Source organism: Cajanus cajan, chromosome 5, assembly GCF_000230855.2.
Source record: "Cajanus cajan strain Asha chromosome 5, NIPB_CcT2T_4, whole genome shotgun sequence".
Lineage (NCBI taxonomy): Eukaryota > Viridiplantae > Streptophyta > Magnoliopsida > Fabales > Fabaceae > Cajanus > Cajanus cajan.
Genome location: NC_138521.1, coordinates 2,255,793 through 2,273,263, shown reverse-complemented (window position 1 = coordinate 2,273,263; position 17,471 = coordinate 2,255,793). Strand labels below are relative to the sequence as shown.

Sequence of the window (17,471 nt, the reverse complement as noted above, 5' to 3'; positions counted from 1 at the left end):
GAAGAGGGCAGCCGACACCCATAGGAGAGAGGCCGACGACTTGAAGTTGACGGTCCAGAAAATGAAAGTCGAGGCCACCGCTGCAGCTGCCGAGATTGCTCGGCTAAATGAGGCCGCTACCAAGTTCGAAGACGAGGCCACCGAGAAAATTCTCGACCAGCACGATGCCGGCTTCCAACATGTTATGCGACAGGCCTTCTACTTTTGTGAGGTCCCGGCTAACTTCAATTTTGATGTTAGTCGGGATTTCTACGGTGGAAAGTTCATAAGTTACGCCGAGTTCCCTCAGGGTGCTCAGCCTAACGAAGAGGCCCCACCGACAAGGGAAGAGGAGCCGATCATTGATGTGGTCGGCGATGGGAATCCGGAGGACTCGGCCGCAATGTAAGAGGTTGACTCTGGTGGTAGTAGGTTAGGGTTAGGATTTTTTGCTTGCTTGTAATCAGGCCATTAGTGCCTTTTGTGATCAGTTATTGGCGTCGTGGATAAAGATGATTTTTTGTGTAAGTAGACGTACTGATCGGCCAAACTTTAATGAAATATTTTACTTTCCAATTTTTTGCCATATTCATTAACGCCTAGTAATATAAACACAACTGAATGGTATGCTCGGCCGAAGGGGGGTTAAATTCATGTTTGTCGCGAATTAATGCTTGGTGTGAGTTCGGCTCAGGAGTGCTCCGCCTAGGCGTGCTCGGCCTCAAAATGCTGGAGTACGTGAGAGTGCTCGGCTTGAGAGTGTTCGGCCGAAGCGTGCTCGGCCTCGGAGTGGGATCATGCGATTTCATACGCGGAAGTGTATTTGATCAGCGAGAGTGCTCGTCTTGAGAGTGTTCGACCGAAGTGTGCTCGGCCTCGGAGTCGGATCATGCGATTTGATACGCGGGTGTATTTGATCTGCGAGAGTGCTCGACTGGAGCGTGTTCGGCCGAAGCGTGCTCGGCCACGGAGTCGGATCATGCAATTTGATATGCGATGTATTTGATCCGCGAGAGTGCTCGGCTTGAGAGTGTTCGGTTGATAGGTGCTCGGCCTCGAAGTTGGATAACGCGATTTGATACGCGGTGTATTTAATCCGTGAGAGTGCTCGGCTTGAGCGTGTTCGGCCTAAGCATGGTCGATCCCGGAATGTTGGGTTATGCGATTTGATACGCGGTGTATTTAATCCGCGAGAGTGCTCGGCTTGAGCGTGTTCGGCCGAAGCGTGCTCGGAGTCGGAGTCAGATCATGCGATTTGATATGCGATGTATTTGATCCGCGAGAGTGCTCGGCTTGAGCGTGTTCTGCCTAAGCGTGGTCGGCACCGGATTGTTGGGTCACGCGATTTGATGCGCGAAGTGTGTTGGAGCACGCGAGAGTGCTCGACTTGAGAGTGTTCGGCCGAAACGTGCTCGGCCTCGGAGTCAGATCATGCGATTTGATACGCGAAGTGTATTTGATCCGCGAGAGTGCTTGTCTTGAGAGTGTTCGGCCAAGCGTGCTCGGCCTCGGGGTCGGATCATGCGATTTAATACGCGATGTATTTGATCCACGAGAGTGCTCGTCTTGAGAGTGTTCGACCGAAGCGTGCTCGGCCTCGGTGTTGGATCATGCGATTTGATACGCGGGTGTATTTGATACGCGAGAGTGCTCGGCTGGAGCGTGTTCGGCCGAAGCGTGCTCGGCCTCGGAGTCGGATCATGCAATTTGATATGCGATGTATTTGATCCGCGAGAGTGCTCGGCTTGAGAGTGTTCGGCCGAAGCGTGCTCGGCCTCGGAGTCGGATAACGCGATTTGATACGCGGTGTATTTAATCCATGAGAGTGCTCGGGTTGAGCGTGTTCGGCCTAAGCGTGGTCGGCCCCGGAATGTTGGGTTACGCGATTTGATACGCGGTGTATTTAATCCGCGAGAGTGCTCGGCTTGAGCGTGTTCGGCCGAAGCGTGCTCGGAGTCGGAGTCAGATCATGCGATTTGATATGCGATGTATTTGATCCGCGAGAGTGCTCGGCTTGAGAGTATTCAGCCGAAGCGTGCTCGGCCTCAGAGTCGGATCACACGATTTTATACACGGTGTATTTAATCCGCGAGAGTGCTCAGCTTGAGCCTGTTCGGCCTAAGCGTGGTCGGCCCCGGAATGTTAGGTCACGCGATTTGATACGCGGTGTATTTAATCCGCGAGAGTGCTCAGCTTGAGCGTGTTCGGCCTAAGAGTGGTCGGCACCGGAATGTTGGGTCACACGATTTGATGCGCGAAGTGTGTTGGAGCATGCGAGAGTGCTCGACTTGAGAGTGTTCGGCCGAAACGTGCTTAGCCTCGGAGTCGAATCATGCGATTTGATACGCGAAGTGTATTTGATCCGCGAGAGTGCTCGGCTTGAGCGTGTTCGGCCGAAGCGTGCTCGGCCTCGGAGTCGGATCATGCGATTTGATACGCGAAGTGTATTTGATCCGCGAGAGTGCTCGTCTTGAGAGTGTTCGGCCAAGCGTGCTCGGCCTCAACGCGTGTCGTAGTGCTCGGCCTACGTACATCCTTAGCCGAGGAGGGTACTCGGGAGGGAAACCTGTCGGGCTCGAATGTACGTTTTGAGTGATCGGCCGAGGATTTCTCGGCGTCGGCGCATGTTTGTGCGTAGTGCTCGGCCTAGGTACATCATTAGCCGAGGAGGGTAGTCGGGAGGGAAACCTGTCGGACTCGAGCGCACTTTTTGAGTGATCGACCAAGGATTGCTTGGCGTCGGCGTATGTGCGTAATGCTCGGCCTAGGTACATCCTTGGCCTAGGAGGATACTCGGGAGGGAAACCTGTCGGGCTCGAGCGCACTTTTTGAGTGATCGGCCGAGTATTGCTCGGCATCGGCATATCTGCGTAATGCTCGGCCTAGGTACATCCTTAGCCGAGGAGGGTACTCGGGAGGGAAACCTGTCGGGCTCGAGTGCACTTTTTGAGTGATCGACCAAGGATTGCTTGGCGTCGGCGTATGTGCGTAATGCTCGGCCTAGGTACATCCTTAGCCGAGGAGGTTACTCGGGAGGGAAACCAGTCGGGCTCGAGCGCACTTTTTGAGTGATCAGTCGAGGATTTCTCGGCGTCGACGTGTGCGTTATTCGAGATTGGACCTGCATGAGCGCGACCTAAACGTGTATATATATATATATATATATATATATATATATATATATATATATATATATATTAAAATAAGGAACGGCATGACAAATATTTAAAAATTTCTTGTATACATTGTGTAATGTGGTCCTCTTGGGGGACGAACATTTGAGGGCTCGGCATTCGCCTTTCTCATCGGGTCTCGACTCGGTTCTTTTCGTCCATACCCATCCTCGGCTCTGGCCTGATTTCTAGTCTTCGCCAATTCTTCCATTTGCATGTACTTCTCGGCTCGGCATCGGAGATCGTTCATATCACCGGGCGGTTTCTTACACAAGCTATTCACAAATGGCCCCGGCCTGAGGGCAGTGCTCAGCCGATCCATTGCCACGGCTGGGTTAAGGTCGCCGATCTCCATGGCGATCTTATTGAATCGGTCCATAAAGCTTCTCAAACTTTCCTTCTTCTCCTGACGAACCCCCGCCAATGCTAGTGAGATCGTCCTGTACGGTTTGCATGTCGCGAACTGAAGAGCGAATTGAGACGACAGCTCACTAAACGAGTCAATGGAAGCTCTCGACAATGGCGTGAACCAGCTCAGAGCCCTCCCTTTCAACGATGTGGGGAATATCCGGCACAAGGTCGAGTCATCTTGAGTAGAGAGGGTCGCTTGTGTCAAGAAAACGTTCAAGTGCTCCTCGGGGTCGGTGGACCCGTCATAGTTCTCGATCGGCATGCTCTTCCAATGGTCTAACTGTAACAGCCCAATTTTTTGCTGGGCCAAGGGCCCAATTCGTTGCCCGGAACGGGGCGTTTCAAAAGTGAAACAGGCCGTTCCGGGATAAGGAAATGCTTAGAAAATGAAGTGGGAGAACGGGCCGTTCCAATTGGAGAACGGGCCGTTCTGGATTAGAGAACGGGCCGTTCTGGTTTGGAGAACGGGCTGTTCTGGAGGGAGAACGGGCCGTTCTGGAAACAGAACGGGCCATTCTGCTGAGTTTGAGAACGGGCTGTTCCGATTTGAGAACGGGCCGTTCCAGTTGAGAAATTTGCATAGGTTTGAAGGGTCCAGAACGGGCGTTCCAATTTTGGAACGGGCCGTTCCGGTAGGTGAGCCTGAAATCCTATAAATAGTGCCCCTCACCTGTCATTTTCACACATCTCTCATTCTCTCTTCCTATTATTTTCTGTTCTCTCTTCTTTCCCTCTTCTTCTGCACTCTCTGAAGACCGAGAGGAACCCAGCGGAGGAGATCAACCAGATCCTTAGTTTCAACTACTGTTTATCCAGGTACGGGGGAAAAAGGAATTATTTATATGTGGAGTGACATGAGGGAATTGGGCAGAAGAAGAGCCCTTAGGATTATGAGTAATTTTATAATTATTTTTGTTTGAAGAATTATTGGCATTATTTGATTCTGTATATATTTAGGGCTACAAATATATGATTTGTTTATAAAAGTGATGTTATGGGAGAGAGAACGAAATTATAGAAAAGTGCCTGTAAGTTAGGTTTTGAAAAAATTGGATTATTTCTGTTTGCGGAATTAATTATACCATTAGATTCCGTATGTGTTGAGGATTAGAAATATATATTTAATTAGTAAGAATGATGATCTGGGAGAGAGAACGAAATTGTAGAAAAGTGCCTGTGAGCTAGGTTTTGGAACAATTAGGAGTTTTACAGTTTATGTTGAATTTATATTAAATTGCTAATTCTATTGATTATCATATTAGTTAAAGAATGTTATTGTTATATTATTTGATAAAATTGATAATCTAGATGAGGATTCATGGTGAATTATTTGAGGGGTATGTGAACCACCATTTTGTGTGGATTGTGTATGTATTGTGGAATTGATATGTGGATATGGATGTGGATGTGGATGTGGATGTGAATGTGGATGTGGATGTGAATATGGATGTGAATGTGGATGTGGATGTGAATATGGATGTGGATGTGAATGAGAATGTGATTGTGGTTCCTCAAACTTGTGACCAGGGGTGGCACGACCCTAGGCAAGAAATGCTACAGGCGTGACCTTGGCATAGTATGGGATGGGTGATTCCTCATGCTTATGTCAGGGGTGGCACGACCTCGAGCAAGAGATATTGCAGGCGTGACCTTGGCACAGTGTAGGATGTTTGATTTCTCATGCTTATGTCGGGGGTGGCACGACCTCGAGCAAGAGATATTGCAGGCGTGACCTTGGCACAGTGTAGGATGTTTGATTTCTCATGCTTATGTCGGGGGTGGCACGACCTTGGGCAAGAGATGCTACAGGCGTGACCTTGGCATAGGGTGGGATGTGTGAGGCAATTAACGCTTATGTCGGGGGTGGCACGACCTTGAGCAAGAGATGCTACAGGCGTGACCTTGGCATAGGGTTAATTGTAAGATTTGTGATGGATTGGTGTTATTGCGAATTGTGATGTGATGATGATGCATGATTGATAGAGTTATGATATATTGAAATGTTTATGAATATTTTATAATGAGATGATATGTTGCGTTTTTCCTTGTGTGCTTTACATATAAATGTTTTCTTTTCTCACCGTACAATTTGTGGATGTTTTAGGTGAGGAAGATCCGGCTATGAGTGGCATCTAGAATGCCAACAGTTGAGTTGTGGGTATGCTCTGATATTGTGACATCGGGGCAGAGGACTTCTAGGACATGAACTTTATTTGTAAATGGAACTGTACTATTATTTTGAAAACATTTTGTAACCTCTTATATTTTATTTTCCAAGTTTCTTTTTCAAAATATTTTGGATATCGAAGAATGTTTCTAAAGGTAAAAATGTGAACCCTTTTACTAACGTTGAAAAATTTATTTCCTTAGTTTATTTATACAATATATGTGTTGGGGTAGTAAGGGTGTCACACTAACAGGGTTGCCTCCATTATCCTTCGGGAGAAGGGGTGTCTCAACCAATGGGTGGTGGTGTCGATCTTGCCACCAATCAAAGAAGTAACCGGTGTTCGGGTTACATGGTCGGTGGGGCATGATAGGCCGACTCCTCTGGGAGTGTGGGAGTTGACGGCACGTAGGTTTGGTTCAGACTTCGGAGCTTAGCGTTTTCTCGGCGCAGTTCGGCCAACTCCCTGGAATCGGCCTCTCTCTGTCTTTGGAGGGCTGCCATTTCCTCGCGCAATGCGCGCAAGTCACCGTGGAGGTCGGGCTGGGCTCCGTCGGCGTTCGGCCGGACCTCTTGTATCACAGGCTCCGGTTGTGTCTGAGTTTTTCCATATGGGTATCGTTCTTGGCCGGTCATGACGGGATTGTTCTCGGGGTTGGGGATCGGTTGAGTCGATGTCGATGGTCCTTTGCGTGTTACTACCATATCTCGGTCTCAGTTGTAGAGTTAAAAGGGACTGAAAACGTCTCTTCGGCCACACGGTGGGCGCCAAATGTTCCTGTGTTAGGATACACACTCCAATTATCCTTGTTGTAGCGGGTCGGGTCCGGGGTCTAGGTCTTCTCGTCCTTCTCCGAGTAGTCCGAAATGAGGGGGGTGCCTGCAAAGACACTCCAACGCTCAAGTAAGTGCTCGGCGTATTAAATGCGGTAGTTGAAAAGTTTGTTACGTACCTCGTTGGGGTCCTATTTATAGTGATTCTTATTGGGCCTAATTAAGGACTGGGCCCCGGGAAATTAGGGGGCTAATCCGGTGCATTACATAAATTAACCTCTCCATAATTATCTTGGCGTAAATCCGTGACTTGGCCGAGCACACCGACACGTTCCGTTCAGATTGTGAGTGATCGGTGGGCTCGGGTATTCGACCTGGTCGTCCACGAACTCGGGTATTCGGCCTAGTCGGCCACAAACTCGGGTATTCGGCCTAGTCGACCACGAACTCGAGTATTCGGCCTAGTCAGCCACCATAAGATATACGAATTAAATTCAATGTTTAATGAGATTATTATTATTTTTAATAATGATGACAACATAATGCATACTAGTTGGTGCCATATAGTCTATAACGCGGAGTTGGGTTTTTCTCCCTCGTAGAGCATGGTGATATCTTCATTTGACATGACTCCATCTTTTGACTCCACTTTTTACTCGAAGTTATAGTTTGAGAAAACAATGGTTAGAAATAGCAACTAATCAAAAAATTCAAATTAATGGGGCAATATTTATATGCATTTTTTTACATACATGAATTTACAGGATTTCGAATATAAAATAACAATTTTATAAGATGAAGTAAATTAATGAAGTCTCAAGGTAGTTAGATGATAGATCGTGCAGTTTTTATTTGAGATGTATGATGAGTTGCAGTTATTATATATTCTTGAAACCCATAACATGTTTCTGTTTTGTTTTCGAGTTTTTGATATGCATAACAAAGTTCTTGTTTATTTTTTCTTGATACACACATGTAAACAGTTTCAGTTTTTTATGACACCCATGAGTCCACAGCTAAGTTTTCTGTTTTCCTTTTATAGGTATATGTAACAAGTTTCAGTTGTAGAGAAGTTGGAATATATTTTGTGGGGGCAATAAATAAATAAATAAATATATATATATATATATATATATATATATATATATATTATATAATATTAATTTATTTTAAAAATAAATTTATTTAGATTTATTTCGTTCAATAACGATCTAATCGTTGAATTAAAAACTTTAATACATAGATCAAATTTACAAATTTTTTAAAAATTTAAAATTTTGATATTTCATTTTATTAATTTAAATTGACGGATAATTATAAAATTATTTTATATATTAATTAAAATTAGTGAAATAAAATATTAAATAATTTTAAAATATTAAATTTTAAAAAAGGTAGTGGGACAACTGGCCCAGAGTCCAATACTTAAATGTTAAATCCATCCCTGGTTAGAAAGTAGAATGTGATATTAAAGCTTGTAGAGTAAGTTTTCATAATTTTTTGAATTGAATATGAAAGTGGAGAGTCCTGATTTTTAGTGACTATAATAATAATAACACGAAGCTCATTCCATGAGTGTGCCAACGACGACATTTCATTAAAAATAATAAAAATAAACATGCGTTAACGTTTAAATTATTATGAAAAAAAATATAAATACAAATACATGAACTAATTTTTTTAATTTGTGCAGTTCAAAGATACGAATACATTACAAATTTAAAACTTTATTTTATTTTATTAACTTTAGATACTAAGAATGTGTTTAGCTTATTGTTAATAGTCACTAAATGACTGTTGAAGAGAAGTAAGAATTTGATGTTAAAAATTCATAATAATATAATAAATATTATAAAATACAATATTATAGTATATTTAATAGTATATTTAAGTAAGATTTAAAAAAAATTATGTATCTAAAATTATGAGAGATTCATTTTTATCGATTTTAATAACATGAGAATAATCTAACAAGACACAAAAAACAAAAAATATTTTTCTTATGAATTGATTAATGAGATACTAATTATATATATTACTAATAAAAATTAAAGACCTCTCAATAGGTTACTAAATAATCTAATCCATCAAACTATTTATCATAAGTGCAATATACATTATCCATAAATTAACAATAATGTACAATATAATTAATATTAACATATAAATATAATTTATTAATTAATATTAATCTATAATAATAATAATAAAATAAAAAATAATTATATAAATAAATCAATATATATATATATATATATATATATATATATATATATATATATATATATATATATATAACATTTGTTACTTCTTATTGGTGCATTGGAAAGAGAAAATAATTTGTTACTTCTGGTGCAATATTTGGACACATACAAACGATTCTCCATACATTCACCAAAATAATTACGATCAACACATTCAAAGACTAAGTGGAATGTTGACTCAATTTTTTGTTTACCTATTTTTCTTCCCTTTATAGGGATATCGTTAATTAAACCAAACCATATGCGATAATCATCCCATTCGTTGCCATGTCAACTTGAGCACAAAAGTTACTAATGCAAGTACTTTACCAGGAATGAACTAAATTAAAAACAAAGGCCAGCAAAGCAAACTCCACTTTGAAACGCTCGAAAGCGAATGGTTGCAAAAGCTCTAGTACTCTGTTTGGTGAATTGTTTATTACACGATATATATCACAAAGAAAAGGTAACAAAATGATACATTGACAACTCGACCACATTAAAAAACAGCACATCCTCGTGATCCATGAGGATTCACCACACAACAAAAGCTTCTCACTCACTCAGAGTTGGTGAACCATTTTCTGTATCTGCTGCTGATTCTGCATCTTCTCAAGATTCACAAGGGAACATGATCTTGCCACCTCACCAGCTAAGGGAATCACAGGAAGGCTATCACAGTTGCATATCTCGATCATGAACCCATCAGGGTCGTGGAAAAATAGCTGATCTACTTGGATCCCACCTTCCTCCACCGTTGCTCGCACATAATCAATGTCCATTTCCTTCAGCTTCTTCTCCACTGCCCCCATGCTCTCACACTACAAATTACATATAAAATGAATAAATTAATTAATTTCTCATCAAAACAATTAACTTTCGTGACAGCTCATGCACCACACTAGAAGACACGTACAAGTAACTGCAAAACATTGTTTGCGTGTCTTTTCTCTGAACTTACGAAAGCCAGAAGGAAACAATTCAGAAAAGTCTAGACACTAGACAAATACAAAGTATTAAGAACTAAGAAGTGTGATTATGGCCAATAATATTGCACTGAAAACTTGAACCACTTTGTCAGCTCAATGATCTCATCAAAACAAACTTATCCACTAAAAGACGTGCACAAGTAACTATTTCTATATTTCTCTGTGTGTGTTTGGTTTTTTCTCAACAAGTGGCAGGAAAATAATTCAGAGGTGTAGACAAATACAAAGTAAGAGGTGGTCATCATTTTGTCTATCTCTGAACCTTGTTACATTTTCATATTTATATTATCCATCTCCATCTTTATTTCGGGATTGTTCGTTTTCGTTCTTATCATAAAGAAAACATTAATTAATCCATCAATGTATTGGTACTTAAATCTTTTCTTCCTAGAAAGATGACCAAAGTTTGATCACCATAACTGGATGCAAATAGTCTGACCTGAAAAGATATATGGTTATCCTTTGGATTAATTTCCTTCTTCTTTGGCAACTTTTCTGGGTTCTCTGCTTCTAGTAAATGAATTCCAATCCCGTAGCCAAATAGCCTGCAAAGACACCACATAGAAAATCAATAAAAAAAACCCCACCAAAATTTCCTCCCCGGGAAAAAAAAGAAGAAAACAAGAAACTTTTTTTGTATGTTTTTCTCATATTTAATTATCTAAGGCGATTGGAAAAGAAAATATTAACGGTTTGTAATTAACAATGATATGAATTACCATGCCCCATCAAAATCAAAAGAGCCTGGCCTCCTGATCGGGGAGAATCCAAGAACGTTCTGATAGAAATCCATTGATTCTTCCAGTGATCTGCATATGAGGGAGATGTGGTTCACAGATTGAAGGCGCAAAGGGTTTCCCGCACTTTCCTTCATTGTCTACAAAAAAAAAGTTACCCTAAACTACGTACAGAAGAAAATGGAGTTGAAGAAGAGAAGAAGCGAAAAAATTGATCTAGCTACAAAGATTATCACGGAAGTAGCAAAACGGGTACTGCTCTATATAGAAACGAAGAACCCGCTATTGTGCGCCACGTGTCCCTTCATGCTATACGTGTCAGATACGTATTTTGTCGGTTACATCAACTACACGTCGCTGACTAGGATCTTACGAGTGAGTGTTATGTGGGGCCGTGATACGTGAGCTTGCATGTATCATATTTATCTCCCTGCACTAGACCGGTTGTTGTGATTGGCTTCTGACTCCAATTGTTTCTAAAGTTTCAAAATCAGTTATATTCTTTATATAATTCTTTTTTATTTTTTAATTCTTATATGAATGTCTAATTCTGGTTCAATTTTAAATTTATTTTTTTTTAAATTAAATAATATTGGTTCATAATTAATATATCATATAAAGTTAAATAAAAATATTGGCATGTCTATAAATTCACTATTTGATAATTACTTAATTTTTTATATTAAATATCAATCAATGTTACTTGATTTATTAAAAATGTTCTCGATAAACAATTACAATTTTTATAGTAATTATTTTAAAGAATTCTACAAATGATCATTTTTATTTAATTGATAATATAAAAATGTTTATCTGGACAATACATTGAAAATAAAATATCAAAGTTATACTATAATAACAAATAATAATAATTAAATATTTTTAAATATATAAATTATATAATTATGATATAAAGTTATTATTAATTATTAGTGATCTTTTATAATAGAAAGTTATCTTTAATTATTAATATTTTTTTTATAAAAACTATTAAAATTCAATTTATACTCAAAAATGAAAAATAAATTGAAATACTTAGACAAATAATAAGATTAGGTATCTAAATTTATAACTATAGTAAAGTGAATACCCTTCAGTTATGTTTTTGTTAGATCGAGTAGATACGTATCGCATGTTGTCATTATGTTCCGCAAGTTTGACTCGGTTAAAAAAAACTATTTTTTACTTTATTATTGAATTACTCTCTAATTTACTTACAACTTTAACCTCTAGCCATTAACTAAGCTACTCACCATTATATTTTTCAAACCCTGACATCAAATTAGTCATTTTTTTTACAAATAAAATTATTTTAGATGATATAGATTAAAACAATTATGTTAATTTGTTAAAATATAAAATATTAAATTATATTTTTAGTTATTTATTTATTTTTATAACTTAATTTGATTATATTATTTTTAAATAGTTTAACTTGATCATTTAGTTTTTAAATAAAAAACTTAATAATATTTTTTTTTTTTGTATAAATTAACACTAACAATGTTAATAAAATTGAATGAAAGAATAATATTAAATACTTTATAAAAATAATGAGACCAAATTAAATCTTAAAAATAAATAGAGAAACTAAATTAAATAATAATTGACATAACAATTTTTACCGATATGTAGTACTAAAATAAGTATTTTTATATATCTTATAATTATTTTTGCATAAAAATAAAACTATGAATAAATAAAATGATTTTTTTAATTTCCTATTTTTTTATTGATTTTATATTTTTATCTACTTGGGTTTTTATTAATTTATCTAAATAAAATAATAATATTTTGTTAAAAAATTATTATTTAATTTGATCTTTTTATTTTTTAAATGTTTAATTTGATTTTGTTATTTTTAAATAACATAAATTAATTATTTAATATTTATAAAATGTTTAATATTATTTTTCTCTGATTTCATTAACATTGTTAATATCAATTTAGATATAATGATAACATTAAACTTTAAAATATATATATATATATATATATATATATATATATATATATATATATATATATATATATATATATAAGCGATGATATTGAACATTTAAAAAATAGAAATACAAATTAAATTCTAAAATAAATATAGAAAGTGAAAACATAATAACCAATATAAAAATTATTTAAAAATGTTCAATGATGCCTAGTTAGATTATGAACATTTTTAGAAAATTTTAATTAATTACTTAAACTAAAACAATTTATTATTAGCTCTTTATTCGTTTATAATTATTGTAATTAATTTTTTAATATTAATAAAATCGTTATAAAAAAAATTTTGCACTTTCAAACAATTATAACTTTTTTTTTCCTTCTCTTTTATTAGAATTATAATAATGATATCAGATCCAAACTTATAATTATATGTATATTACTTTAACTTTCATCACTAGGTCAACCATAAACCAAATTTTAGAGAATAAATTACAAAAGTAATATAAAAAAAATATAAATTAATATATATATATATATATATTAAAAAATTGTAACTAATTATAAAAATTAATATCTATATATTAAATATGAACAATTATTATATGCGAAAACGTTTTTATGAGTTATTCTAAGAATGTTTTTATGAATTTTTATAACTTTTGATTTAATTTAATTTTTATTTATCATATTTATTTATAAATTAATTATATTTTAGTATTTTAAAATAAATTATTAATAATTAAAAATAAATTTATATTATAATATAAATTATTTATCTTAAATTTAAAATTTAATTTATTTGTTTAAAAAAGTTATTTATATAAAATTTAAATATAATTTATATATTTAAATATATTCTTTATTCGGATATATAATTTATTATAAATTTCAATTATATATAACAAATATTTAATCTATAAAATATATCGACAAAAATACTAGTGATATATGAAATGCAAATTTAAAATATATAATTTTATTTTTTTAATTATATATTTTAATTTATAATATTCAAAGAAAATAAAACATATACTATATGTGTAAATTTAGTGACTTTAATTACTACGTACCTTACGAATTATATTAAGTATACTTTTTAGTTTATTAAAAACAATTGTTTTCAACGTGTGTAACAATCTAACAGGTTATTATACTTGTTATAATTTAGCTACTACACAGTAGAAAGATTAAACAACATACATCTGATATAGAATTATAATGCAACAAGTAACTAAAATTATGCACATGGTCTATATGTAGGAAATAAAAATAATTATAATAGTTCTTGTACATATGTGTTATATATAAAATATACAACAATGTGCAAGATAAACCTAGGCGTCAACAACTTACTATTCAAAAGTTAACTTACTTATTGAAGATTTTTCAACAAATGGGCTCGTAGAGTACCACATCTCATATCCGCATAATGGGATATTTAATTTTGAAATCAACACTTAATTTCTTATAATTTTTACATGTATTTATAAGGCATGTATCTCAACCACATGTATTGGAAAAAACACAAGTCCCACATCGACTAGAGATTAGGCAATTGAATAGTATATAAGTGGAAAACAACCCTCACCTTATAAGCTGGTTTTGTAGGGTTGAGTTAGGCTTAATCCACTATTCTAACATGGTATCGGAGCCATTTAGATCCACTTTAAAAATGGGCCACCCACCATTGATGCATGCCTCATAGGCATGAGGCGGTGTACTGGAAAAAACACAAGTCCCGCCTATCCTAGATCATTAAAAAAGGGTCACCCACCATTTATCCACGTACCAAGCCCAATAGTGCTGGACGTGAGGGGGTGTATTGGGAAAAACCCAAGTCCCACATCGACTAGAGATTAGGCAATTGAATAGTATATAAAATAGCTTAAAACAACAACTTTCATCATGCAACTTGCACCCGACGCCACTCATAAGGTGTTCAACGCCATTGAGGCAAAGGACTCCTTGTCTTGTCAATGCTTAGCACCAAACTACATGTGCCTGACAAGGTTGAGGCAGAGAGTCTCTACTCTCTTGTGCCTGATGTGGCAAAACCCATGTCCGACCTTAATCAGGCAGAAGCCCTATGCCTTATTCACGGTCGTTGCCACTCTACTAGTGCTCGACATAGACCCAAGCAGAGATAGGTCTCTTTCCTCATATCTGGCGTCATTCAAAATACGTCTAACATGATTTCAACCTAAGATGATTCTCTCTCCTCATGCCTAGTGTCACCAACCTTGTGCCTAGCGTGAATGAGATAAAACCCCTTGGTTGAAACCACGCCTAGCATCCTGAAGGCACACCTGGCGCGATATCAGTTATGCACTTGTACATAAACTAAATTATTTTCCTAAATCACCTGAAACTCAATAGCTTGACAACATGCAATATGAAATACAACACATTTGCATCATATAAAGTCCAAAAGTAATGCTGAAAACAACAGGCAACTAAGAATTAAGAAAAATCTCCAACTACTCTCATAAGCAACTCTTAGAACATCTTTAATTCACACAACTCATCACACATGGATTTCTACAACATTAACTATGAATTTAGTGATTCTAATCAACACAAGTCATCCTAAAACAAGATTATCCAAACATCAAGCTTCACTTACCTTTTGAGAACTGAAACCTAGGAGAACAAGAAGGGAAGAATGAAATAGCACAACATCAACTTATGAACCTCAACTATACAAGTTTGGAATCTGCAACACAATAGCTCGGATCAACTACAAGAAGTAGAAAAGGAGGAGTTTTCAAAAGAATAAGGGAAGGAGGAGATTTTAGGTTCTCAGATAACTTCTCACTGGTTTCACTGTCTATAGACCAACTGATTTTTGAGATCCCCTTAACCCAGAGTTCTCAACAATGACTAACATCTAAACAATAAAATTTCATATGATTAATACAGCAAATCATCAAATTAGCAGAATTACAACATGTCCTAATTATATAACTAGTATTTTAGTTTGTGCAATGCATAAACATATTTATTGTATATAATTAAAATTTATAATAAATTATATATATAAAATATTATGTTTGAATATATAAATTATATTAAAAATTAATATACATAAATATTTTTAAACATATAAATTATATGTTAGATTTATGATAAATAATTTGTATCATAAAAAAATTACTTTTATTTATTGATAATTTAATTTAAAATATAAATATTTGATTTATAAATATTATTATAAATAAAATTTTAATTAAGTAAGAAATTAAAAAAAATACAAATCTTTCTATTAAATAAAATTCTTTAAAATACTCTCTATAACATAAAAATTTGTATTTAATATATAGGATTGGAAAATATAAGAATCTTTCTATTTGAAAATATCAATATTTGCTACTAAGAAAGACGAATTTCTTTTGAAAGTCATGTAGATTAGAGGTTTCTAGATTATTTAAAGTACTATTACTTAAATATTGGCAAGAAAAGTTTTTCAATACTTGTGATACACTTTTTTCCTAAAATAATGATTCTCACTTTTATACGGCAATTTTATTTATTTATTTTCTCAATTAGAAAAAAAGGTCAATCGCAAAAACATAAAAAGCATATACAAATATTATATATAAAAAACTATATAAAATCGTTGCTAAGTATATTTTTAAAATACTATGAACCCGTTCATCATAATTTTTATGGATAAGAAAAAAAAAACAATAATCACATATCTTCCATCACTTTATTACTGTTGTATTTACCATTAAAAGTGAGGATAATTTGGAACGTTCAAAATTAAACTCTTTTCATATTTCTACACACTTTTATTGAGGGAATCTTTTCTGCTTAATTTTTATTACATTACACGCATACATGAATTTATAGATTGGTGTCGTTATCTATACCAAAACAAAATAGTTTGATGTCGTTATCTATACCAAATAATAATAATAATTTGATGTCGTTGTTCTTAAAATAAATTTTTTGCTACATTTCATTGCTGACAACGCTTTAAAAAAAAGTGGTCAAGAAGAAAACTTCCTTTTTATTTCAAATAATTTAAATATTCCTCACGTGCTTTCGTGATAATATACCAACAATTCAACAAAATAATTTGGTTTCGTTTGACATCGTTTTGAAATGACATAAAAAGTTAAGAGTTTAATATAGCATCTTGAAAATGTTGTGACGGTGGTGTAATCCACTATGTTCTAGCTGTCTCTTTGAGCAACGTAGTGAAACTTTTACAGAGTACCTCCAAATATCGACACAGATTAAAATATTTATATAGAAATGGTTATGTGCATAATAAATATCATCATAAGTTACAGCTAATTGATCTGTCTTCTGTGAACTCTGTTAATGTATGATAATTCATTTTTACTGAATCTGGTTCTTTCTTTTCAAATAGAAAGTACTTTTAATTTTTTTTTTGACACCAAGTACTTTTAAAAGTTACTTTGTTTTAATTTATATTATTTTAAGAATTTAATTTTATTGTTTATTGTTTATTGTTTATTTTATTTTTAAATATTATTTACTTTTATTTTGATTTCAAATTTAATCTTAATTGAAATTCTTGTTTGACGGCACACCATTAATTTTCTCCAATTGTCTTCACCTACTTCCATTCTTCTAACTTCAAGTATCCTATGACACCTACTTCCATTCTTCTAACTTCAAGTATCCTATGAATGCTGAGGGGTGGATATATAAAATTTTTTTTTAATGCTCAAGTAATATTCTCACTCTAACTTTAAGTATCCTATGACACTATTTAACCTATGTCAAACATTAACTAGGCTAAGAGTTATTGTCTTAATTACGTTTGGTGTCACTTAAATTGGGGTTCGACATTACCAAATTAAAGAACCCTCGAAGTAACCACACCTGATGCTCCCTCAACCTATGCTTAGAGTGACCAAGTTAAATAACTCTCCTCAAACTTATGCCTCACGGTAATAAAAGTTATGTGCTAGACGTCAGTGAGGCATAGAGCTTTTGGCTTACATTATGCATAATGCCATGAAACTACGTTTGACATAATGAAAAGTTCTGCACTTGATATAATCTTGTTTTGGATC

The 17,471-nt window shown here is 35.2% G+C and overlaps 1 protein-coding gene across 1 annotated transcript; it reads right to left on the bottom strand.

Moving 5' to 3' along the window:
* Positions 1-9,124: 9,124 nt before the first annotated feature.
* LOC109808201 (glyoxylase I 4) lies at positions 9,125-10,711 on the bottom strand. Its single transcript, XM_020371092.3, has 3 exons — positions 10,456-10,711; positions 10,176-10,281; positions 9,125-9,568 (listed from the first exon to the last, which is right to left on the bottom strand). The coding sequence occupies exons 1-3, from the start codon at positions 10,608-10,610 to the stop codon at positions 9,311-9,313; spliced, it is 519 nt and encodes a 172-aa protein (XP_020226681.1). The 5' UTR covers positions 10,611-10,711; the 3' UTR covers positions 9,125-9,310.
* Between the last annotated feature and the right edge of the window lie 6,760 nt (positions 10,712-17,471).

Bases quoted from the DNA above. Each gene is read 5' to 3' on its own strand.
- LOC109808201 (XM_020371092.3), bottom strand. From the start codon at position 10,610: ATGAAGGAAAGTGCGGGAAACCCTTTGCGCCTTCAATCTGTGAACCAC. The intron at 10,282-10,455 runs GTAATTCATATC...GTGTCTTTGCAG, and splicing joins TTTGATTTTGATGGGGCATG to GCTATTTGGCTACGGGATTG. The intron at 9,569-10,175 runs GTCAGACTATTT...TGTAATTTGTAG, and splicing joins ATAACCATATATCTTTTCAG to TGTGAGAGCATGGGGGCAGT.